We start from the raw sequence: 26,264 nt of genomic DNA, 5'->3' as shown, positions 1-26,264 counted from the left end.
TCTGGTTCTCCACCCCTGCTCTTGCGCAGTTCATTGGTTATGGAGCGGTTGCTCCCTTAATCTGCTTGTTCTCCCTTCTGCGTTGATCCTTTCCTCTCCGATCTTTTTGCACATATCTGCACATATGACACTGAAAAAAAAATGCATGAAGGTGGAATAAAGGCTAAGGTGCAGGGTGGGAACTAGCTAAAGATGAGCTAGCCACTCAGGATCAGCAAGATGGATAAAAAGGATAAGAAGTCCTGAGTGTGTTCTCGTTTCCCTGATTTAATGCCCATAACAAGAAGAATTTTAGTTAAGATTAGGTTCAAGTAAGGTGGAGTTAAGTCTACCCAGTGTAACCTGATTGGCTGAGAACTTCTGGAGAATCAAGTGAGATATGCAGGGTGTTCCAGGTCCACATGTGTGTCTTTCGCCACTGCTAAGGTCACTGAATAAGATAACTAAAGCACGAGGTGGTTAGTGATCAACACGGAATAAGGTCATAATTCCCACAAATTTTTGACTGACTCAATAAAAACTTACTCAAATTGACCCAAAAGAAAAAAAAAACAAAAGAAAGAAACGAGTTAGTAAACGACGAAAACCCTCCCCCAGACTTACTTCACAACGTCCCTGGTGTGAAAATAAATCAGAGAGAAGGAGAAAACAAGAATAAACATTTTTTTTTGGGATCGAGATACTTACCTGAGTGAAGCAGGCGCTCCATGAAAATTTTGGGTGTTCTATCATCAGATGGTCGCCTGGAACAACCGCTCTTTTCAGGGGGCAGGTTGTTCCGTTTCTGCAACCCAGAATTTTTGAAGTATCTCGAATTTTTCTGCTTTTTGACCTGAAACTCAATAAACTAAAACGAAAAATAAGTAAACAAAAACAAAACCATGTTATATTTACACTTACCAGTGGGTTGCCTCCCACCAAGCGTTTGGTTTAAGTCTCTAGCTTGACTTGGTGACTGGGATTAGTCGGGTGAGCAGGAGGGCCTGTTCCAAAACAAGCTCCACAATCAGACATGTTCAGCTTCAAAACCCTGCTCAACAACCCTTTCACAGCAGCTTCCCCTTTCTCCTTCAGCTCATGTGTGAGAATAGCTCTGACTTTAGAGAACGGTTTAGAGGTACCCTTGCACTTTACCTCATACTCAATGGAGTTCTCATCACACTTGAGAGGTATCAAAGTCATTGTAGGATCTCCCTTGGCCCTTTTCTTCTGGACTTTCTCTTTCACCCTTGAATTCCCTCTGATTTTAGTAGGATCAGTGCTAGGATCTTCATCAGAGAACAGCCTGCTCTCACCCTTATCACCATGCTCCTTCTCTGGAACAACCTTCAACTTTTCTACATCAAACACTGAGATGCAAGAGGCGTGTGATGAAGAAGATCTGGTGGGTACAGCCTTGTAGAAAACATTCTTGTTGATGCTGGAAAAGCAGACTCTCTTGTTGGGCATATCGATGGTTGCTCCAACAGTAGCCATGAATGTCCTTCCAAATATCAAAGGCATCTCATGATCCTTGTTCATCTCAACAACTTGAAACTCAGAAGGAACAATGCATTCCCCTACTTAAACATGAAGGCTGCGGATGGTTCCATATGGCACTGCTCTGGAAGAGTTTGCAAAGTTCAGGGTCAGCTGAGAACGCTCAACATTAGCAATACCCAAATCATCTACAATAGCCTTTGAGACGAGATTCACACAAGAACCAGAGTCACAAAGAGCATCCTTGAAGGTTGTTCCTGCGATGGAACATGGGAAAACAAACTTTCCAGGATCATCAACCTTAGGCAATACCTTCAGTGCTGGTGTAGACAGAGCTTTGGAATAGAGGACCTTGATCTCCTCTTGAGTCTCTCTACAGTTTTTAAAGAACTTGAGCAATGGATGAATCTGCACAGCATCTTCGAATGCAAGTTCTTTAGGAAGCTTTCTCACCATCTTGTTAAAACCTATCAGCTGCTCTTCACTAATGGGATCCATCAGATGTCTAAGTGGAATTGGATAGGGAACCTTGGGAACATAGACTCGAGATGGTGGAGTCTCGGCAGGTTTGCTAGGAGCAGTCACTCCAGAGCTAGCAGACTGCTCTGCATTCTCTTCTGTACCTGGAACAGTCTTAGCGAACGGCTGCTCTATTGCATTACAGTGTTCAGTCCTAGGATTTTTATCAGTTCTTCCAGGGAGCGTCTCTTGTTGCCTCTTGACACTCTCAGCTGTTTGAGCAAGCTGAACATCGATCTTTCTTATGTGGATCGCAAGATTGGCATACTTGTTATTCAGCTCAGTGAACATGTTGCCCATCCTGGTGTCCATTTCCGTGGTTACCTGATTCAACACCTTGGCCTGAACCTGCTGACCCTGCAACAGATGTTGCATCATCATACCCAGACCCTTCAGCTCATCCGGTTGACTGTTCTCAGTAGCTGGAACAGCTTGCTGATTGCTCTGCGGTTGTCGCTTGTTCTGGTTCTGAATATGCCCAGCCGTAGCTTGCTCCATGTTGAAGACGTGCCCTTGGTTGTTTTTCAGTAGCTGATCAACCTTGGCAGTCAGCTCATCTATTTTCTGGGTGTCAGAACTGTTCCCTTTCTTGGAGCAATCACTCTCCTCTTTCTTATTAGCTGAGCTAGCAGCCATGTTCTCAATCAGCTTAAACGCTCCATCAGTGGTTTGAGCATGAAGTCTCCATTGCTCGCAGAGTTTAGAGCACCTTGATATTTCCAGTCCACTTCATCATAGAAAATGTCCAGGAGGTAATCATCATCAAATCCATGGTGAGGACATTCTCTGCGATAGTCATTGAAGCGCTCCCATGCGTCGCAGAAAGGCTCATCAGTGAGCTGTCTGAAGGAGGTGATCTTGTTCCTCAATGCAGCTGTTCTCGCCTTAGAGTAGAAATGGCTGAGGAACGCTGATCGGACCAGTTCCCATGAAGTGAGAGAGCCGGTAGGGAGAGAGTTCAACCACCGTGCAGCTTTTCCATCAAGAGAGAATGAGAATAGCATGCACCTGATGTAATCTGGTGGAACACCATTCGCGCGAGTGAAACTGCAGACTTTTTCGAAGCTCTCAATATGCTCCATTGAAATTTCTGTAGGGAGACCAGAGAACGCCTTTCTCTGTACTAGACCAATCAAAGAATGCTTGATCTCGAAGTCCTGCCTGGTGCAGGGTGGAGGAACAATGGCAGAGCGCGTAGTAGGGATGTTGCAAGGAAGGTTTCTCTGCCCGATTGGAACAGTATGCGTCTGTTGTTCCTGCCGCGCGAGAGCAGCCTATTCAGCAGCATCCTGCTGAGCTTGGATGGTCTGTTGCATTTGAAGCATCTGTTGTTGCATCTGTTGCAACTGAGCAGTGAGTTGCTCTTGATTGGCGTGATCACCCATAGTGGTGTCGGTTTTTCTTGGCTGTTGACGATTTGTTCTTTTTAACCTTGCTAGCTCCTGGTTGGTAAATGTAACCAATTCTCCTTGTGCGTTTCTCCGAGTATATCTACTGATCATGCACCTGGAACATTAGTTACAACAAAAAGGATAGAGCAAGTTAGAGGTCTTAGACTAAATAAATAACCGAAAAAAGGTAAAAAAGATGGTCCCCGGCAACGGCGCCAAATTGATATTACGTGTATACGCACACCAATTAACCTAATGTGCACACTACCACAATCGAATGGTATGTCGATGTAGCACTTTAGGATCGAATCCACAGAGACCAACTATTACACTTTATCTTTACGGGATCAATATCAAGCTAAAACAATATGGGGGTTTTAATTTGTGGGTAACGTGCAAAACAAGTAAATAATGTAAATGTGAATTCAACTTAAAAGAAGCTAGCCTAGGGTTACTTCATCAGGTGCTAATACTTGTGAGATAAACAATTATTCAAGCGCTATAAGAACAGGTCCAGAACTCGGATCACTCAAGTAGAACAGCCCACTGTCGTGGAACTGCCCCCTATCACTACAAGAAAACATCGGCATATTGAGGGAAAAAATCGTCGGTATGTCGTCGGAATAACGCTATTCCGAGGACATACCGACGAAAAAAATCCTCGGAAATTTCTCCTCGGAAATTCATATTTCCTCGGAATTCCGTCGGAAATTTCCGACGGAATTCCGAGAAAAACAAAATTCTGAGGAAACTCCGAGGACACAAAGGTCGTCGGAAGGTTCCTCGGAATATACCGAGGGACGCCTTCCTCGGAATATTTCGATGGAATTCCGATGGTCCAATCCTCGGAAGTTTCGACGAAATATTCCTCGGAATGTTTATCGGAAAATTCCGAGGAACATCTGTCCCTTGGAAAATTCCGAGGAACTTCTTCGCCTCGGAATTTTCCGAGGAACTGCTTTCCCTCGGAATTTCGAAAAAATTAATTTTTTAAAAAAATTTATTTTTTTAAAAAAAATTAAAATTTTTAAAATTTAAATTCAAAAATTTAAAATTAAAATTAAAATTGAATAAAACATAAAACATTAAAACATAGTAGATAATATTCAAATATAAATAAAACATTCCGAGTTTTTGGTAAAAAAAAAAAAACTACGGGTCTGGAATGTTCGAGAACACCTCGTTCGGGTACATCCTCTTCATCATCTCCATCATCTGCTCGTTTAGCCTCTTCTGGGTCTCATAGCCCGCCTGTTGAGCTGCCATCTGGGTCTCCAACGCAGATATCCGATCATCCTTGTCCTTCAGCTGAGCCGTAAGAACTTCTGGATCAACATATTGTGGTGGTGCAGAAGAAGGAGCAGCCGACCGGGAGCGACGACCCAAACCGACCAAACGTCCCTTTTTCTTTGGAACCGACTGAAATATAAATAACCAAATTTAGATAATATAAATTGATGATAAAATAAAAATCAAGAAATAATTAAATTGAACTTTAAAAAAAAAAAACCTTACCGATTCAACGATTTCGTTGATTCGAACCCGGGACAAGTTGGTCGAAGCCGTGAATCGTCATCATCGGTTTGAAGCTGAAACACTTCGTCATACACCTGAGTTTGGACCAGGTCGACCACGTCCCTCACAAGACCATCATCAATCTGGCCGGTCTTCTTGTTGGTATACGCCCTTTTCATTTGGGCGAGATCATCAACCGGGTCGCCCTCATTTTCTTCCGCCTTGAAAAAAAATAAATTAAACAAACATTAGAAATTTGAAAAAATGCACAAAAAATAAAATTCCGAAACTTAAATAATTGAAGAAAAAGCGGTTGAACTTACCATGCGATCCGCCAGAGTGGCAATAGATTGAGCACCCAAGTTATGCTTGTAGATGCCCTTCCCTTTACGGTCGCTCCTGCGGTTGTTGGAGTTGGTGGAAGAAGTTTCTTTCGTCTCTTCCTTATCCCAATGCGCACACAACTCCTTCCAGACCGTGTCGTTCATCGACTTTGGGACCTTTTAATTTTAAAAAAAAAGTTTAATAATTTAAAAAATAGTTTAATAAATTAAAAATTGTTAATAAATTAAAAACTACCTTGTTTACTTCCCACTTCTTCTTCCACTCGTACATCTGCTTCCCATAGTTGTCCATAACTTTATGGACAAAATGGTGATAGATAGAGAGCGTATCATCGGAATTCCAGTTGAATTCTTGCTGAAATAGTTAAAAATAGTTTTTGAAGCACAAAAATATAAATAGTTTAATAATTACAAAAAAAGTTTTAATAAATAAAAAATAGTTTAATAAATATAGAAAATAGTTTAATAATTACAAAAAAAAGTTTTAATAAATAAAAAATAGTTTAATAATTAAAAAATAGTTTTAATAATATTTAAAATGTTTAATAAATATAGAAAATAGTTTAATAATCACAAAAAATAGTTTTAATAAATGAAAAATATAAGTAAAAAATTTGAATACTTACCGCAAACTGACGAAACCACAGATGCTGCTTCTCGGGAGGAAAGTCAGTGAAAGTCGGATGTCCCTTGTCGAGGGCTGAGTACATCATACGGTTGATCCATGCGCTGATCCCGTTCCCTGATCGGTTGAACCTAATAAAAAGAACCAATTATTAATAATGAATCAAATTTTAAGAAAAAAAATAAAAGTTTAATTACCATGTTTGACCATGTCCATGTGGATACTCAGTGAGATAGGGAAGATGGTCACGACCGGGCTGTCGAACCAACTGCGCAACACTCATCACTCCCGGAGGACCCGCAGCAGCAGGAGCGGGTGCAGCAGCGGGAGCGGGAGCAGCAGGAGCGGGTAATGGAGAGAGAGATGTATGGTAGGAGCTGTGGGGCGAAACGGAATCCTGAACATGGCTGGACGAACCCCGAGACTGGCTCCCCATACCACCCCGGCTACGACGCTGGCGAGGCCGGGTCTGATCATCATTAGACCTGTAAATTAAAAAAAAACATATTTAAAAATTAGTTCTAATAATTTTAATTAAAAAAACAGTTTAAATAAATAGTTAAAAAAATAGTTTTTAATCACAAAAATATAAATAGTTTAATAATTAACAAAAAAATTTAATAAATAAAAAATAGTTTAAAATTTTAAAAAATAGTTTTAATAAATCCCAAAAACAGTTTTATAATTACAAAAAATAGTTTTAAAAATATTTAATATGTTTAATAATTACAAAAAAATAGTTTTAATAATATTAAAAATGTTTAATAAATATAGAAATTTATATTTTATATATAAAATACATAAAACGTTTTATAGATTATATATATGTTTACAAAAAATGATTTTAAATATTATATATATGATTTTTAATCACAAAAAAAGTTTTATAGATTTTAAAAATGCAAAAAATAGATTTTATATACAAAAAACGTTTTCAATATATATATATAATTACAAATTCGATTTTTATAACCACAAAATTAATAAAAACCAAAAAAAATCCAAATCAAGTGAAATACATAATCAAACTCGAATTTTACACAATCCTACCATTCAACCTAACAAAAATCTATAAATCTCATTCCAAAATCATCAAATCTACTTAAAAACCATACAAATCTACCCTAAGAGAGTGGGATAGGGTTCATACATGATGCAAGGACTGAAATTGAGGAGGATTAGGGCGGATTCGCCGGAAATCGTCGAGAGAAACGGGAGGAAACGGCGGAAATCGCGAGAGAGAAGAGAGAGTGCGGCGGAGAGAAATGGGGAAGAAAGGTCGGGCTCGACCTAATAAAATGAGGTGTCCGACGGAAATTATCCGTCGGAATTTGCTCGGAAATATTTAATATTTCCGTCGGAATTTCCTCGGAAATCATTAATTCAATTTTCGCGAAATATTTGGCGGCTTGGTTTACCCGGTTAAATGAAAATAGTCCGAGGAACCAGGTTTCCTCGGAATTCCCTCGGTAACTACCGAGGAAATTCTGAGGAACCAGGGTTTGGGGTTTCAAAACATCGATTATTTTCGCCGTATTTCATTTCTTATACAATTATAATGCATACCATTGAGGATTCTTTGTATAGATGATCATAAACCATGAAATAACAAAATTTCAAAAATAATTGTAAGTATTCCCTTTACCGTTTATTAAAGTGTATAAGTGTTTCTCTTTTGTTGTGTGGTTTTCGTTCATGCAATCGTAAAAGTGTTTGTGATTGGGTAAAACACCAAAGTTTGACTTCATAATCTGGTTAAGACACTTAATGAAGGTTATATACGTGTTATTCAATCCGTAAAACGTTGTTTTCGGTTTAAAACCCCAAGTTCCTCGGAATTTCCTCGGAATATACCGAGGGAATTCCGAGGAAAACTCTATCTTCGTCGGAATTTCCTCGGAATTTTCCGAGGAAATTGAATCTATACTCAATTCCCTAAATCGACAAGATATATTCCGAGAAAATTCCGAGGAAAACCTATCTGCCCTCGGAATTTTCTCGGTATTTATATTTAAAAAAAAAAAAAAAGGTCGACGCTAGTCTGTTTCCGAGTCGTCATCACCAGATGAATCTGAATCTGGATCTTGGTGAAACTCTCCAATCACTGGTTCATCCTCTACGTGAACGGCGGCTTCCTCTCCGAAGTCGGTTAAATCGACTACAAGGCCAACTCCACCTAAATCTTCTGCTGCACTTAAGTTGCCGGATGTGCTTGGTTGTAGTGGGTCTTGCAGCTCAGAACTTCCCTGAACTCGGCCTCTCGGGTTGAGTCTTGTAACAGTAACCCATGGATCATCTCTGTTCCTTACCCGGGGGTACTTGATATAACAAACCTGATCGGCCTGAGAAGCAAGAATGAAAGGATCATAATATTGCAGCTTCCGTCTCGAATTTACTGATGTAACACCAAATGCATCTGTTCTCACACCTCGATCTGGAGTGTTGTCGTGCCAATCACAATAGAAAACAGTACAGCGCAATCCAACCATGCCCAAATACTTGATTTCCAAAATCTCATGTATGTGTCCGTAGTATACATCATCTCCTGATGCAGAACAAACACCAGCATCATAAGTCGTACTCGAACGTCTCCTCTTCTGAGTTGTGAATGCATATCCTCGAGTACAAAATCTCGGATATGACTTCACAACAAAGTTTGGTCCAACGACCATCTCGCGTATCCAATCGTCAAATGTTTCACCTCTGGCCAAACCAGCACTCACATAAGTAAACATCCATCCACCAAATTCTCTCTGCTTCATTTCTTCTAGTTCGTCCTCTGTGGCGTATCTATATTCGAACCGCTTTTCTGCCATGAAAATCCTCTCATATTGAAGAACATCTTCGCAGTTGGTGAGTAAATATGTTTGCAAATGACTGCGCTCCTGATCAGTAAGTCGACGGTCCTTTGGTTTTCCGCTAAGTCGTCCAACGTCTGTGAAAATGTCTGGAACCTTCCAATGATATGTTGCCCGTTCGCCTCTATCATCATGCCGAGCAGGTCTTCTGTTTTTGGTCTGAACTTCTGCTGGAAAGTAGTACTCGGCAAAGTTTGAAGTTTCTTCATTGATCATCTGTGCGACTATAGAACCTTCCACCCTACTTAAATTTTTCACCATCTTCTTCAAATGGAACATATACCGCTCATACAGATACATCCATCTATACTGCACAGGACCACCAAGTTCCAATTCTCTTACCAGGTGAATAACAAGATGCTCCATAACATCAAAAAATGAGGGAGGAAATATCTTCTCAAGGTTGCACTGAATCACGGCTATGTTAGTCTTCAAATTTTCAATACCTTCAAGAGTCACTGATCTCGTGCATAAATCGCGGAAGAAACCACTTATCCCTGCAATTGCTTCATGAACATTTCGTGGTAATAGTTCCTTGAAGGCAAACGGAAGGAGGCGCTGCATCATTACATGGCAATCGTGGCTTTTCAAGCCAGTAAACTTTCCTTCCTTTCTGTCGATACAGTTACGCAAATTAGATGCGTAACCGTCTGGAAATTCCACATCGTTTGAAATCCAATCAAAAAACGCATCCTTTCCCGCTGCATCAAGTCGGTGTATGGGAAAAGGAGCCCTACCATTCTCATCAACATGAAGTTCTGAACGAGCACATATATCGACTAAATCCAGTCTTGACTTCAAATTATCCTTTATTTTACCTTGAACATTAAGGATCGTGTTCATGAGATTGTCAAAAAAGTTCTTCTTAATATGCATGACATCTAAATTATGCCTTAGTAGATGATCCTCCCAGTATGGCAGATCCCAAAAAATACTTTTTTGTGCTAGTTATGTAGGTCTCCAACACCATCTACCGGAAAACGCTCATGTCCACCGACGTCTGGCGTCCTTTCTGCACCAAAATCTCTAAGTTGTGTCTTCAAATCTGAACCACGAATTTTCGGAGGTGGACTGTCAAACACCCTCTTGTTCTTCGTAAACAAATTCCTACTTCTACGATATGGATGATCTGGTGGTAGAAATCTCCTGTGACAGTCAAACCAACACGTTTTCCTTCCGTGTTTTAGTTGGAAAGCATCAGTGTTATCTTGACAATATGGACATGATAGCCTTCCATGCGTTGTCCATCCAGATAACATACCATATGCTGGAAAATCACTTATTGTCCACATTAGTACTGCCCGCATTTGAAAGTTTTCTTTATACGAAACATCGTATGTTTCAGCACCTTGAGCCCATAGTTGTTGCAACTCATATATTAGTGGCTGAAGAAACACATCAAGTGATCTCTTAGGATGCTCTGGTCCGGGAACGAGAATCGAGAGAAACAAAAACTCTCGTCGCAAGCACAAGTTTGGGGGTAGGTTGTATGGTGTAAGAATGACTGGCCATAGAGAATACTGTCTTCCACTCTTGCCAAACGGGCTGAAACCATCAGTACATAATCCAAGGTAGACATTTCTTCTCTCATACGCAAAGTCGGGATACTTTGATTGGAAATGCTTCCACGCTTTTGCATCTGAAGGATGTCTGATCTCACCATCTGTTGAGTGCTCCGCATGCCATCTCATTGGTTGCGCTGTGCGTTCAGACAGATACAGCCTCTGCAACCTTTCCGTCAAAGGCAAATACCACATCCTTTTATATGGCACTGGAACTCTTCCACTCGTATCTTTATAACGAGGCTTCCCACAAAATTTGCATGAAACCCGCTGTTCATCCGCCCTCCAATAAATCATGCAGTTGTCTCTGCATACATCTATTATCTGATACGATAAACCGACCAGCTACGAGTTTCTGAACCTCGTAGTATGAGCCAGGAGCTACATTATCTTCGGGTAGAATACCTTTTACATAATCAGCAATCGCATCCACACAGTCTTCAGCCAAATTATAATCCGTCTTAATGCCCATCAATCTTGTAGCAGATGATAAAGCTGAATGACCATTTCTGCAACCTTCGTACAATGGTTGCTTTCCAGCATCCAACATATCATAAAATCTCCTAGCTTCGGCATTGGGTAAATCTTCCCCTCTAAAATGATCATTTACCATCTGCTCAGTACCTACACCATAATCTACATCCGTTCTAATTGGTTCTTCTAATCTAACTGCTGGCTGAGGTTCGCTAGTACGTACTACCATGTTCATAATCAGTTTCCCCATGATGATACCAAATTTTGTAACTTCGTGTAAACCCACTCAAATATAGATGAGTCCAAACATCCCACTCTTTAATAACCTTTTTATTTTTACAATTAGAGCAAGGACATCTTAACATACCTGTTTTTGCTTCCGGTTGTCGGTGAACTAACCCCATGAATTCGGTTATACCTCGTTGGTATTCTTCTGTAAGCAATCTCGTGTTCGGATCCAAATGAGGTCGATCGATCCAAGAACGAAAATAATTTGAAGAAGACATGTTTTTTATGAATCAAATTCGTGTGTAAAGAGAGTGAGAGGGAGGATGAAGATATGGAGTGAATGAAGAGGAAGAGGGGTGCTTGTATTTATAGTTGAAATGCTGCCGACACACCGAGGAAATTCCGACGGAATTCCGATGCCAACGGTTAGTTCGTCGGAATTTCCTTGGAATTTTTAAAATCCCCCAACGGCTCTCCAACGGCTCTCTAACGTCTATAATATTTCCTCGGAATTCATCGGTTTTTTCCGAGGAATACAATTTTCCTCGGTATTCCATAAGAATATTCCGACGGAATGAAATTCCTCGGAATTCCGTCGGTATATTCCGAGGAAATTCCGAGGAAACCAAATTTTATGTTTCCTCGGAATTTCCTCGGATATTCCTCGGTATATTCCGAGGAATTCATTTTCCGTCGGAACGTCCGTCAGAATACCGCTGTTTTCTTGTAGTGTATGCTGATCGATCTTGATACCTAAACTCTCATTTGGATCAAGCCACGACAGCAAGCAATAGAGATCAAGTCCGATAGGTTCACCAAAAACCCTAATATCTACTTTCGCTGATTAGGGATGCTAGGCTCATTCATAACAGATCTAGCAACCTATTACACGGTTAATGAACAGGTTAAACCTAGGATCTAGCATTAAGCGGCCAGATTAATGCAAGCAGTAAGGATGGATATGAATGAAGACAATAATATGATTCACTTATCTATGTTTAGCTCACATGATTAACACCCTAGAACCCTAGACTAGCTAGCCGACTACTCAGCCATGACACAAGAAAACACAAGCATCAATACTGAATAATACTGCATAAAAATAACAGAAACAAAAAGAGGGTTCAGGATAATCTTCTCTAGGCGAGAGAGATGGAGCCTTCTCCCTTTACAAAGTAGCAAATCCTCCAATCCTAAAGTCTCCAATGGTTTTTGTGTGTCTAGAATAGCGTAGAATGATAAAGAGAAACAGAAAATATGATATCTCAAAGCCACAGGCGGCTGGGAGAGAAAATAGGGATAATTAGGGCAAATCCCGTAATGATTGTAGTTTCCTTAAAAATCTCTGCCGCTGGAACACTCACTCGGAACAGTCACTCAGGTTGCTTCGCTATCCGGAACAGTCATCAAGATTGTTCTGCGTGAAAACCACCAAATTGCATTGTTTTCTGCCTCTTTTGTTCCAGCTGGTCCATCTCCCATTCAATGCAACTCCAGACCTGTAATGACTCCAAAAGGACTAGGAAGACTCGATAAAGACTTGAAAACCAATTTAAAAGCATATATACAAGATGTATAAAACACCATATATCATTGATCCTGTCAATTTCGGTCATCAACGTCTGTAATCTTGCCTCCTTAACCCTATCAGCTCCAACATGTCTTGCTTTTATGGCTTCCCACACAGCTTTTGCGGTATCAAGGTCTCTAAGTTGTAGGATTAAAGCTTTAGGTATAGATTGGAACAAGAACGCGATCACCATATTGTTTTTGTCCTTGTCCTTGGTTCCAAGTTCTATAACTCACATAACTTGTTTACCTTGAGTGCAATCTTCATCTGTATGGCCCATACTGTGTAGTTTGCAGAATCGAGCATGGGACACTTAATGGAAGATGGTCCGGTCTCTTTTGGGTTGGTTATGCCTTTGTCTTTCTTGTCGTCGCTCATGGTGTGTGGTTGATCACAATATATCTATCTTTCTCAAAATTAATGCTCTGATACCAAATATTGAAACCCGATCTCAAGAACACAACTAAGAACTCACTTAATAAGAATCACTCTCTTATTAATCTCTTAAGGAAAGTCACTCAAAACTTTAAGCTCTCTCAATCACAAAACTCATATGTTATGTCACACTTTGACATCTTCATATATATATAAGAATATAAAATCCTAAACACACCAGATAATAAAGTTTAAATAACTCCTAAACACTTAAGGATTTTCCTATTTCCTAATCCATAACTCGATAGAAAATAGATAACGTATTGCTCAAGTTATTTCAAGCATGATCCAACAGATCTGCATCTGTTTCGAGGCAAGTTAAACGGCAATAAGTCATAACCCGCAGATAATGACTCAAATTTCCAACTGTAGTCTCCACACATTGCCGGGAGGGGGGGCGGGTCCATTTCTTCTCCAAATTTAGCCGTAATTGTTATTTCACCCAAATTAGTAAATAAATCACTGCTTAATTAGGAGTAATGATCGGTACTGATGGACTAATCATCCTTCGCTGAATGAAAGAGTATCATTTCTTGCTCTTTAATTCGTGGTCACACAGATAGTACGTACTCCCTCCGTATTTATTTAAATGACGTTTTGGAAATTCTTTTAGTCTCAATTTAGTTGACGTTTTACTGAAAACAATACAAAGTAAATGACAAAAAGACTATATTTACCCATATCTACGTTACTTTAAATGCATTACAAGACATGATAGCAATTAATTTAGAAGGATAGAAAATGAACTATACTAAGTGCCTTAATTTGTGTGAAATCTCTAAAACGTCAAATAAAGAAAAACAGAGGGAGTAGCATTTATGAAACAAAATTTGCGGGCTGTCTAAATCATTAACGTGTCTTTCAAAGTTAAACACTGCTAGATTTAACGTAAGATAATAGTACTAAATGCTGAGAATCAATTGTGATTAGACTCCAAGGAGGATCTTTTGTTTGATACAAAAATTCATGGCATTTGTATCATGCACTGCTAATATGTAGGAACGTTCGTTATGTGAAGAATCTTAATTAAGAAGATAATTAGAATATTTCTAACTACAATTTATCTGGCAAGCCGATCGTGATTTAGATATATAAATGGCTGTTCCCTCTTATATCGAATTGGCCAATCATGCATTTCCAGTTCTCACGTGTGTGCCACTGGTTACCTTTAAATCTCGCTTGTGGGAGGAAGGCAGATGAAGCTTGAAATTTACAATTATATTATATATATATAATATTATTGACTGAAATTCTCTTTTTGCAAGCATGGCAAGTACAGAGAAAAATAATAGTTAGGAGAAAATTATTCTAAGAGGATCGTGCTGTTAATCTTGTACTCTTGTGTTCGTATCTAACTTTGTTGTAATTACTGATTTTTTTTTTTTTTGCAAGCATAGCAAATACAGAGAAACATAACAATCAAGAGAAAAAAAAATTCTAAGGGGTTTTCTCAAAAAAAAAAAAAAAAAAATTCTAAGAGGCCTAATTGTGCTATTGATCTTGTCTTGTACTCTTCTGTTCATATCTAACTTTCTTGATGCTGTAAATCGGAAAAGAAAACAAAAATGAGCTAAGCTATTTTTCAGGAAACACATTCGTATTAGGAACATAATCATTACCTACGGTATTTGTCTTTCATAGATGATGAAACTCATAATATGTAATCATACCATGGCACATTAGGATGAGAGAGAGAAGAGAAAGTTCAATAAAGTGTCGCTCATGTATTTCGTGGTAAGAGTAAATGATATTTCAGAACTCCTTAGTGATTAAATTCTGAGTAGGACCCATTTCATTCACCACTTCAGCTACTTCTACAATTTTGTTTCTACTAGAATCGATTTTAATTTTTTTACCCAAATAAACATATAGTATAAAGGAAATGTCATCCTTCTAAGCCCTTAGATTCTTCTTCTAGTACAACACCTTTTCCAGTTTATGGATATATTCACTTTTTCTTTTCTGTCACTGGATATATTCACATTTTACCATTAATAAGTAACAGAGAGGTATACACATAGTTATATATACGACCGTATAGCCAGGCCCTATTGACAACCATTACATTACATAGACGAGAGGCGTGTACGCATGTAAGGGTAGCTGCGATGCAGGCAGAAATTATGAAATTAGTTGTTTGTCGTGCAAATGTAATAGAAAGAGAAAAATATGTATACTCCCTCTATTTCAAAAATAATATCATTTAAAAAATTTCTTTTGTTTAAAAAAAATATTATTCTATATTTCCAACGCAAATTTTCATTACATATTTTTTTACCTTTTTAAATAACCATATAATAAATGAGGGTACATTAATATATTTTATCATTTTTCTAATCCACGTGAAATGTATAAGTGACACTCTTTGAAACGGAAGGAGTAGTATTTTTAAAAAATATTGATAGAAAAAAGAAGAAGGTAATGGTTCATGCTTTATATATTTACTTCAAACTTCAAGGTTAGTATTCTTTTGTGAAAATAGTATTTAACATATATTTTTGTACATGATGTATATGATTGTTATTGTTCTTTTCTCTTATCATTATGGTTTTTCATTAATTTCATTAATTTCCTTTAAAGGGCATCTCTAATGATTTACATCATTGTTTCCCTCAAATTGATGTAAACTCAAAATGAGTTTGTGTTTTATTTCAATGGTTTTTTAATTTTATTGTTTCTCTCGAAAATGAAGAAATTGCCACAAATTCCACATTCATAGTATCATTTTCATATTTACACTAACCATTTTTACTCACTTTTAATGAAAGGTAAAATACATTCATACCTCTAGGGTTAGTAATCTAGACTTAGGGTTTAGAGTTGATGGGTGGAATAGAGTTTTTGGTAATGTAAAATTTAGGATTCTAATAAATATATAATTAAATACTTACAAAAATATTTAAAAATAGTTTCAAACATGATTTTCAAAAGAAATTTTGAAAAAAAAATTATAAAAATTTTGAATTTGAAAAAGTATAATTCGAAAACATAAAAAGTTATTTTTTTATTTTTATTTTTTTATTTAAATAGTTATTTATTATATATATAAAGAACAAGGGTATAAAAGTCTTTTGCCATTTAATGAATAAGATATTTTGAAAATGTTCATTTAGTAATGGTAAGGACCAGGTTCTAAAACGCGGCCGTTGACACTATATACACGCCGGAAAATCGGTCGGCGGGATGAAGCCGCCGCGATTTCGATGTATTTGGGTTAAAAATCGGAAACGTAAAAACTTCATATTTCCTTGTTATACGATTGAAATCAAGTGTGAATATGTTAGCTTTACATTATTAAAGTGTAAAATATCAAAAGAAAATGTAAGAAAGAGTGAAATAAATGGTCTAAAAATGGCTGACGGCTGAGATTAGGGTTGCAGAATTTGCAGCTGGAGAAGACAACGTACGTTATGTCATTTTTACCCTTCATTTAACTCTAAATAAAAAAAAAATAAACAGCGGGCTGGCTGCGGTTGGAACAAGTTACCTCAAAGGAAAGAAAAAGACTTTCCGTCGCTGCATCATGCGTAATAATGTGAAAGAATATGCAACACAATTGTCTATATTCCTAAATATATGAAAAATAGTTCTAAAACTAATCCCCGACTAATCCCCATGTAATTTCAGATTAATCGATTAGGCGCTAGGCCCAAGTCAGCAGCACGCGTTACGCCTAGCACAATTTCGAACATGGAGTAAAGATGAATAATGGTACAGTGAAAGTGGTAAACATGAAATTCCCTCTCAAAAATAATATTCTTCAATACTAAATTTTAATTCTAATAATACTTATTATTTAAAAAACTTACAAATTTTGCCTTTTTTTAATTTTAACTAAATATTTTTATGTACATAAATTTAGCTAAAAGAATGTAAAATGATTTATATAAACTTATAATTGTGTTATGAAAGTATTAATAATTCTGTTAAATGTAAATAATACAAGTATTAAATTTTGTAAATAAAAAAAAGTTAAAGGAAATTTTAAGGATCAAATTGTAAATAAAAAGTCTAACATCAAAATGATGTACCATTAGAGAATGGTTTCTCTCATTATTTTTTATGTTTACCCTCAAAAAGACTATTTGAGATGGTCTAAGAATCTCATCAACACTACCCCTAGATGTATCTCAGAGAACCATTAAATTCTCAATCGGAGCTAGGGCTTTAGAGCTGCTTTTAGTTCAAAGCTACAAACGTAGGGTTTTGTTTTTTTTACCTTCTCTGTATCGATCATAGGACGTAGGTGTAACATTTAGCCATTTAGGGCATACTGTGTTTTGGTCCCCATTGAGACTCCTACTGTTTATAAAACTCATAACTACACTTTTTTTTTGCTAACATGCTCATAACTCATAACTACACGAGTCGTCAACATATAGATATGCAAGCTTGTACACGCGTTTTCTATATATATTATGTGAATATGCGTTCTTAAATATATAATTCATATGTGTTATCTGATGCGTTATGATGTTTTTAACCTAAACTCGTTTGGTCCAGCCTGGTTGCCCGAAGCGATATAAACAAAATTCAGTAAAAATAATAATACATATTACAATAGAGAATAAACATATAGATAATATAACTTCCAAAAATATTAATTATATAAGAATTTTATTTTTGTAAAAAAAATATTAATCAAGTATTCATCATTCAATTCTATAACTATTTTTTAAGATAAAATAAAACAAATTACTCAAGATTTTTGTTTTCATAATTAAATAAAGATAAATTTTCTAACTTCAGTTTTTTAATATTTCAAAAATGCATTCAAAACTATAACCGACAATATCTAATTATTCTAATTCTTTAACAATTAAAAATCATCTACATTGTTTGTTACTTAGGAAATCCATGTTTTCACTATAGACCCAACTTTTTAATCCTAATTATCATAGTGTTTTCATGTATAAACTCAAGTTCTTATAATTATATTATGCCTCTAAAATAATATATGATACCCTTGATCTTTAAATATTTTTTGATGCCCAAAAGCGAAGGTTTCATTTCTATGTATTGTGGCACGGCACTGGGTCCAGCCTCTGTTCGGAACTACGTTAGGTGCTAGTCGGACAGTCACTACGGACCTAACGAATTACTGAAAAATCGGGAAGTATGTGGAGCATAGTTTTTAATACAATTTAATATATTTATAATGTATTTAGTTAACAAACATAAATATAAAAGTTCATAGACATGTTTATATGACATTTATGGATAACCATAATTTTCTAAGTATACATCTGATTCAAAAATTACAGAAAAAAGGCAATTCATGGGATAAACAAGTCTTGATCTTCAGAGCATACAGAAAAAAAAGTAAAAAGATTGCTAGTCTCTATTTTACACGCTCCACAACTTAAACTAAGGACGTCACTGGTTTTCCCGCTACCACCCGCAAACGCAGCTTTTACGGTTGGTAGCGGTTCACAGCGTTTTGAAACAATCACACAAATCGCTACAAATCGCTTCAAACCGCTTCGAACCTTTTAAAATCAAAAGCTGGTTCCAGCTAGCGTTTGCGGTTGCGGGATGATTCTTTTTAAAAAAAAAAACCATATAAATACAAAAATAAAAATATTGAAGAAAAATTTTAAATTGAAATTATAAAAATACTAAAATATATCTATTATATTTTAATTAATATTATAAAATTTTAAAATAAAAATATTTTCTATAATTTTAAAAAATTTAAAACTATAATTTTCTAACTATAATTTTCATATTTATTATAATATTATGATTTTTGATATTTTTATAATTATATAAAATGTAAATATTTTTAATTTATTATTTAACCGCTGGTGTATTTGGTAGTTAACCAGTCACAAGTATCCCGCAAATGCACCAATTTCTAACCGCAGAACCAGTCGTACAAATCTCTTAAAACTGCTAGAAACTGCAACCACCCGCAGCCGTAAACTCTCGCAACTGCAACCGCTGCGTTTGAACCAGTCAGGTCCTAAGCTAATGAATCCTTGCTGGTTTCTTTACGTAGTAGGTTTAATGGGCAATTTTTAACTTTTGCTAATGGACAATTATTAAGTTATTGGGCTTATGTACATTAACGAGTTGAATTAGGCGGGCGCGTAACACAATTTATGCGGATAATGCGGGAATTGATCGGACAACCGCGTAGAGCCACCTAATTGCACTTCCACGCCACGGCTTAGCTCTGGCTAACGACTAGGCGGCTGCTTACACGGTTAGGCGTCCGCATTTTAGAACAGGAGATCCAACCAATTAAAAGAGTGTTATTTATTGGAACGAAATCTTAATTAGAGCATGATACTATATTTGAGATAAATATAGTACCATACTCTATAATGCCACAAATATTTTTAAAATGGCCTTCTTGGTTACAAGACTATGGATGTGATCGGCTATTGATATAGATGTTTTCTACAGCTATAATTATACCTATAATTCTAAATTTACACTAATTTTGATTTGTATTTTTTTAAGTTTATAGCTTCTTTTTAAATCCACAGTACTTATTTTTCTCAAAAACAAATACCTATAGTCCAAATTTAAAGATTTAAAAAAAATTAAAAATTTAAAACTAAAGCAAAAAAAAATCACAGCAATATTTCAGCAGCCAAAAAATAAATACGGAGTTCAGTACCAATACCTACATGCCAAAGACTTCCGCCTTCAAAATCACTTGTAGCGAGTTTTGAGTCGGTTGTGCTCTCATAGGCTAAAGCCTTACAATTCCACCACGGAGATAACAAAAATGGTACTGCATATTATCAATTTAGTTACGAAATATTATTAACACAGTATTTATTTATTCTTTCGTTATTCATCATATATTTAAAAAATATTAGTGTCTTACAAATGACCATCCCCCGCGAATCCTCCTATATATTTGTAAAGTTATAATATCTTTTAGTATTAACCAAAAAAACAGACCATCTAGAATCCACCGTCGACATAGTAAATGAAAAGATCAAACTCCGCAAATAGATAATTTAAAAAAAAATACATGAAAGTATATGTCAATGTGAAAAGATGAGTGTATATGCAAGTATGAAAGTATATGTCAATGTGAAAAATATATGAAAGTATATAAGTGTGCATGTGGATGGATGAAGAAGTAAATCTCGGGCACGGAGAAGGCGTGTCCGATCATTGAAAGCCGCCCGCCATCTTTATTATAGTTGGTTCCCAAGTACTGGTCTCTGCTCAACTTGCAGATACTTTGTTTCATGAACTAACTCTCTTTGTTCTCTCATTCTCAATTTTAACTCAATTACTCTTTAAAAGGGTAATAAATTTCACCATTTATACATTCCTTTGTGCTTCAAAATAAATACATTTCTTTAGTGTCTCGACCTGTTGTTTGTTTTTTTTTTTTTTTGAGCAATCGCCAGCTTTTGACTTCTTAATTTAGACTACATGAAGAATATAACCAACGTTTCGTTATATCATACCATATCATAATAAAATATTTTTTTTTTCCATCGATTTTTTGTTTTTTTGTTTTTTTGCATGCATATATACTGATGTCAGAAGCAATGGTGTTATAGAATTGTTGATTTTGATTTACGAAATAAATAGAGGAAGACAAAAGTGTACGAATATTAAAAGCATGTCGTAGCTCCATAAACGGTATATATATATATATATATATATATATATATATATATATATATATATATATATATATATATATATATATATATATATATATATATATATATATATATAACATCTTGGATCCGAGTCAAATCTCAAACTAATATCATACATGCATAGTTAAAATTTAGTTACATTACTATGTTTGATATATACGATCATGTTATTAAAAACAAGATGTAGTTTTCATTATTTCATGGATATATACATGCATAAGCACTGAACTAAAAAGAAACACCAATTACTTTAATTAACTGATGTTGTCTTTCAATCATCGAACTCTGCTTTTTTTTATATCTTGATCTCTATAAATCGAGCTAGAAACAAACCTAATTAAGGATAATAGATCGACCCTTTACTAAAAAGACATTGTCATTTTACCAAAAAAAAAAAGACATTGTCAGGTAAACAATATCTGACAGCCAACACATTAACTTCAAACCTAACGTCTACCTGGCTTTGTCTTGGCTCCATCTTCATAAATTTTTGTTCATTTTCTATTAAAAAATTAATTGGATTATTATCATTGATATATGCGGAAAATTACATATATTCATGTACAAAATATTTCAATTTTTTTGAAAGGGAAAGTTCAAATGAAGGGTGGCTCCTCAAGAATCAATTTTGATTTTGAAGAGACAAATTGAGGCATGACTAGTATGACATCAAGTATTTACACTGCCTTAGATCTATTCCTTGTTCTTTATTTTCTTAAAAACAAATTGGTGTTCTCCTTGTATCAACTTAACGATGAACTTAAACAAGAGGTGTGTATATGTATGTATACATATTGTATTTTTTTAGTGATATTATATATCTATTCTACTAAAATAAAAGTCACAACCTCATTTCATGTGTAATTGTTTAAGTTGAATCATCCCTTGGAAAATTACTTAAATGAATTTTTGTATAAATATTTGAATTATTTTAAATATTTTAAAAAATCAAATAGATATTCTCATTTTTTTCTGAATTACATCTGAATAAAATATTTTCATATCTTTTTATGTACAACTAGGTGTTTTGCCCGCGATGCGAGCTTAAACATTTTCATAATTTTTAAAAAGTTCTTTGTACACTATATTTATTATACTAAAATAAATTTTAAAATAACTTAATATTATATTTTTTATTATATAATTAAAAAAATTATTTTATTTTATTAATATTTAATTATGTAATTTTTGTTTTTAACTTTTTATTAAAATATTTTTTCAGATAACAATACAATATATATATATATATATATAAATTATCTCTTTTTTAAATTATATTTTTAAATTTTGGATAATTCAATATTCTATTTTTAATTATATAATTAAGAATTTTATTTGATTAATATTTAGTTATATAATTCATATTTTTAACTTTTTATTAAAAAGACTTTTTCAGATAACAATACAATATATACATAAATTATCTCTCTTTTTAAATTATATTTTCAGATTTTGGATAATTCTTACTATTATTAATTTTAATCAATTATCTAATCAAATAAATTAAAATTTCGTTTTTATTTTTTTAATTTAGCTATACATTTTATTCATTAAGGGTATAAACGTTATTAACCACTTATTAATATTTAATTATGTAATTTGTGTTTTTAACTTTTTATTAAAATACTTTTTCAGATAACAATACAATATATATATATATATATATAAATTATCTATTTTTAAAATTATATTTTTAGATTTTGGATAATTCAATATTCTATTTTTAATTATATAATTAAGAATTTTATTTGATTAATATTTAGTTATATAATTCATGTTTTTAACTTTTTACTAAAAAGACTTTTTCAGATAACAATACAATATATACATAAATTATCTCTATTTTTAAATTATATTTTCAGATTTTGGATTATTCTTACTATTATTAATTTTAATCAATTATCTAATCAAATAAATTAAAATTTCGTTTTTATTTTTTTAATTTAGCTATACATTTTATTCATTAAGGGTATAAACGTTATTAACCACTCTAACTTTTAACGTGAGAGTTCGATTTCGAAAATTTACTTCGCAAATAATAGTATAGATAGATATAAACATATTGTACATTAGTTTGGATTATTTACCTAGAACCAGGGGAGGACGCAGGATCATAGAGAAAACTAATATTAATTAAAAGGTTAAACAATTAAACATAGTAATTTTAAAAGGGTGTATGCACAAATACCAAACTTGTAAGAAAGTATTTGCCACAAGTCAGTTTGATTAATGTTACCTTGGCTAAAACTAGTGAAAGCCAAGTGTGTGCTGACTGCTAAGTGGAATAATTGCAGTGTAGAACTTTATGTAAGTTAGTTTTTGTGAATAATTGATCCATAATGCGAATGTACAACATATCATTCAATTGATTGTCTCACGAGCGAAGGCGCTAAAATAAATGTGAATTCAGTAAATTTCAAATAATTTTTTCTTCCCTTCTTAGATATGTCTACTCGAAAACAGGGTATGGTCGGACCATTCCTAACCCATATTATACATGTAAAATAAATACAAAAGAACGTACATGTCCGTGTTTGTGTGCCTTACATATTTGCGTGGACCAAAATAACAAACAATTATACCGATCTCGTGATTAATGAAAACTTTACCCCTTTGCATATATGCAACCTTTATCTCTCTAATATAAAGTATACGATCAAATTGTACCCTATATATATGTATATTTATATCTAAAACATAAATGACACACACCAAAAAACCTAGATTCTCCCCAAACTTCATCCAACGGCACAAACCGCATAAATAAATAAATAATATCAAAGTATAATAATAAATATTGAAACTGGATAGCTATGGTTTAGTCCTCGATGAATGCGAATCCCTAATATTTACTCCTTTTAGCATACACTCTTTCTATTTCTCTCTCTCTCAACTTGATATGTCTCTCTGCGTTTCTTTCTTTCTCTAAATCTTACTTTTACTTTACCTTTTTGTATACAACCATATGACAAAACAACAAATGAGGAAGAGATAGAGAGAGGGAGAGCGATATTTCTAGTCACGATGCAGGAGACAATACTGGATTTTCTTGAAGAATGTGAATTCGTGGACACTTCACTAGCCGGAGATGATCTGTTTGCTATCTTAGAGAGTCTTGAAGGCGCCGGAGAGATATCTTCCACTGCTGCATCTACACCTAAAGATGGAACCACAAGTTCCAAAGAGTTAGTAAAGAATCAAAACCATGAAACTTCATCTCCTAAAAAGAAGAGGAAAAGACTAGAAACTGGGAAAGAAGAAGAAGACGACGACGATGGAGAAGGAGAAGAAGAAGAAGAAGATGATGAAGATAATAAGCAAGATGGGCAACAAAAGATGTCTCATGTAAACGTGGAACGTAATAGAAGAAAGCAAATGAACGAGCATTTGATCGTTTTACGTTCTCTTATGCCTTGTTTCTACGTCAAGCGGGTATATACTCAATAAATCCAAATATTTTCTTAGTCAGTACTTTGCTATATGAGTTGCCATATATATAGCATAGCCTAACTACTATTATAAAATGTTTTGCCTTTCAGTGTTATTGGTATACCTAAAACATCAATTACAACAAATGCATCAATATCTACACAAATGCATCATATCTATGCATTCTTAATATTCATGACAATTATTTAGTCCCACTAGTCATCTCCTTTTATTTTATTTCTTTCATGTCGCAATGTGAAAGAATGTTCATATTGACTTATTATACTTTTTTCCTTGTATCACAACAAAAGGGGGACCAAGCATCGATTATAGGTGGAGTTGTGGAATACATAAACGAGCTACAGCAAGTTCTTCAATCCTTAGAAGCCAAGAAACAACGTAAGACCTACGCGGAAGTCCTAAGCCCGAGACTAGTCCCAAGCCCTCGTCCTTCACCAAATGTTCTAAGCCCGCGAAAACCGCCTCTTAGCCCTCGTATCAGCCACCATCATCTCCTTCTCCCTCCCATAAGCCCTCGAACCCCTCTGCCCACAAGCCCATACGGAGCCCATCCTCCGCAACTACCACTCATCCCACAGCCTCCTCGTTCTTACTGCTTAGGGGACCCACCTCCATACTCCCCAGCTTCATCTTCTTCTTCTCCTTCAGTCAGTAGTAACCATGAGAGTAGTTTAATAAATGAGCTTGTTGCTAACTCAAAGTCAGCTTTGGCTGACGTGGAAGTGAAGTTCTCAGGAGCTAATGTGCTGCTCAAAACGGTATCGCATAAGATCCCAGGACAGGTTATGAAGATAATCGCTGCTCTTGAGGATTTGTCTCTCGAGATTCTTCAGGTTAACATTAACACCGTCGAAGAAACCATGCTTTACTCTTTCACCATCAAGGTACGTACGAATAATCATCCTAACTAACTTTCACTGATTTTGTTGTTCTTTTTGCAATGACTCTAATATATGGTGCGGGTGAAATGGTAGGGTATTGTTATAAATAATAATTCATTCAGTCACATAAATTCATACGCAGTTTATAGAAGAAAAAAATAAAATCAGTGTAAGATCTTACCTACATTGTGTTACACATAAATGCACACAAAAATAGGGCCGGGTATGTCAGATTGCTTACAAGCATACAAAATAGCTAGACCATTCTCTGTTTTATATATTTTACTCACAATCTTAGTAAAATATTTTTTTTTTACTTTTATTTTCTAAAGTATAATTACACTTGTTCCCATATCTTTTTTTGTTCCCATAGTTTATTAACAAAATCGTTCCTTATTACATTCTATGTTAACGTAAAATAATGTCATATTTCAAGCTGATATTACTGGTTTTGCTATTGGTTAGTTTATACATTAGGGAAGAGAGAATATATAGTTAAAATCGATTTTAGATAAATGTTATGATATTGAATGACAATGAATGATCTATATGTATCTCACTGTTTTTCTTGTGATAGATTGGAGTTGAGTGCCAACTAAGTGCAGAAGAATTGGCTCAACAAATTCAGCAAACATTCTGCTAATAAAAGAAGGATTAGATACATCTTCAAATAAACTCTAACGAGAGATCAGTACGTACTCACTTTCTCTCCTCACCATCCTTTTAATTATCTCCAAATATTTCTACAAATATATGGTTTCATTTTGAATAGTATTGTTATTTAAAGTTTGAACAAATATTATTAAGTATAACCAATATAAATGAGGTTAAAAAAGTTATCAGCTTAATATTTAACACCTTCCTCACATGTTTTTCTCTCTGTAAGCTTAGAGTTAGGTGACAGTACTCCTACCATGTAACTTTATGCTTCATTACATCGAGCATTGTAGCTGTAATTGCTTGTGAATGAACAACAGTGTATGAGTTTCTCGTGGATTTTCCTTGATGTTTTTTTTCTTCGTTAGCATCGGGTATTCCTAAACGAACCAAACGAATTTGACAGATTCAGTGTAACTCAAAACTAGAGATCAACATAATATAGTTTTGGAGCAAACACAAGTTATATCTTAACGTCTTAATTATTATGGATTATCGTTGCACGAACTTAAATGATGGAAATGTATACTATGCCGTACATATAAATGTCTGGTTTCACCTCACGCCCCCACAAAAATCTCTCTCAAGCGACAACCCAAGAAAACTTGGATTGCTCATCCTTGGCGGCTCCGCCTC

At 35.0% G+C, this 26,264-nt stretch overlaps 1 protein-coding gene and 1 non-coding gene across 2 annotated transcripts; both read left to right on the top strand.

Annotated features, from left to right (window-relative positions):
- Positions 1-2,763: 2,763 nt before the first annotated feature.
- On the top strand, positions 2,764-2,870 carry LOC125579636. Its single transcript, XR_007317696.1, has one exon. It is a non-coding gene; the product is annotated as a small nucleolar RNA R71 (small nucleolar RNA).
- A 19,965-nt stretch (positions 2,871-22,835) lies between these two features.
- LOC106430559 (transcription factor SPEECHLESS) lies at positions 22,836-25,995 on the top strand. The gene is made up of 3 exons (XM_013871352.3): positions 22,836-24,072; positions 24,381-24,974; positions 25,549-25,995. The coding sequence occupies exons 1-3, from the start codon at positions 23,665-23,667 to the stop codon at positions 25,612-25,614; spliced, it is 1,068 nt and encodes a 355-aa protein (XP_013726806.1). The 5' UTR covers positions 22,836-23,664; the 3' UTR covers positions 25,615-25,995.
- Positions 25,996-26,264: the final 269 nt, after the last annotated feature.

Source organism: Brassica napus, chromosome A10, assembly GCF_020379485.1.
Source record: "Brassica napus cultivar Da-Ae chromosome A10, Da-Ae, whole genome shotgun sequence".
Classification (NCBI taxonomy): Eukaryota; Viridiplantae; Streptophyta; class Magnoliopsida; order Brassicales; family Brassicaceae; genus Brassica; species Brassica napus.
This window is presented reverse-complemented; position numbering and strand designations above follow the sequence as displayed.

Excerpts from the sequence above, each read along its gene's own strand:
- LOC106430559 (XM_013871352.3), top strand. The coding sequence starts at position 23,665 with ATGCAGGAGACAATACTGGATTTTCTTGAAGAATGTGAATTCGTGGAC. Across the intron at positions 24,073-24,380 it reads CTTGTTTCTACGTCAAGCGG|GGGGACCAAGCATCGATTAT; the intron begins GTATATACTCAA and ends TCACAACAAAAG. Across the intron at positions 24,975-25,548 it reads TTTACTCTTTCACCATCAAG|ATTGGAGTTGAGTGCCAACT; the intron begins GTACGTACGAAT and ends TTCTTGTGATAG.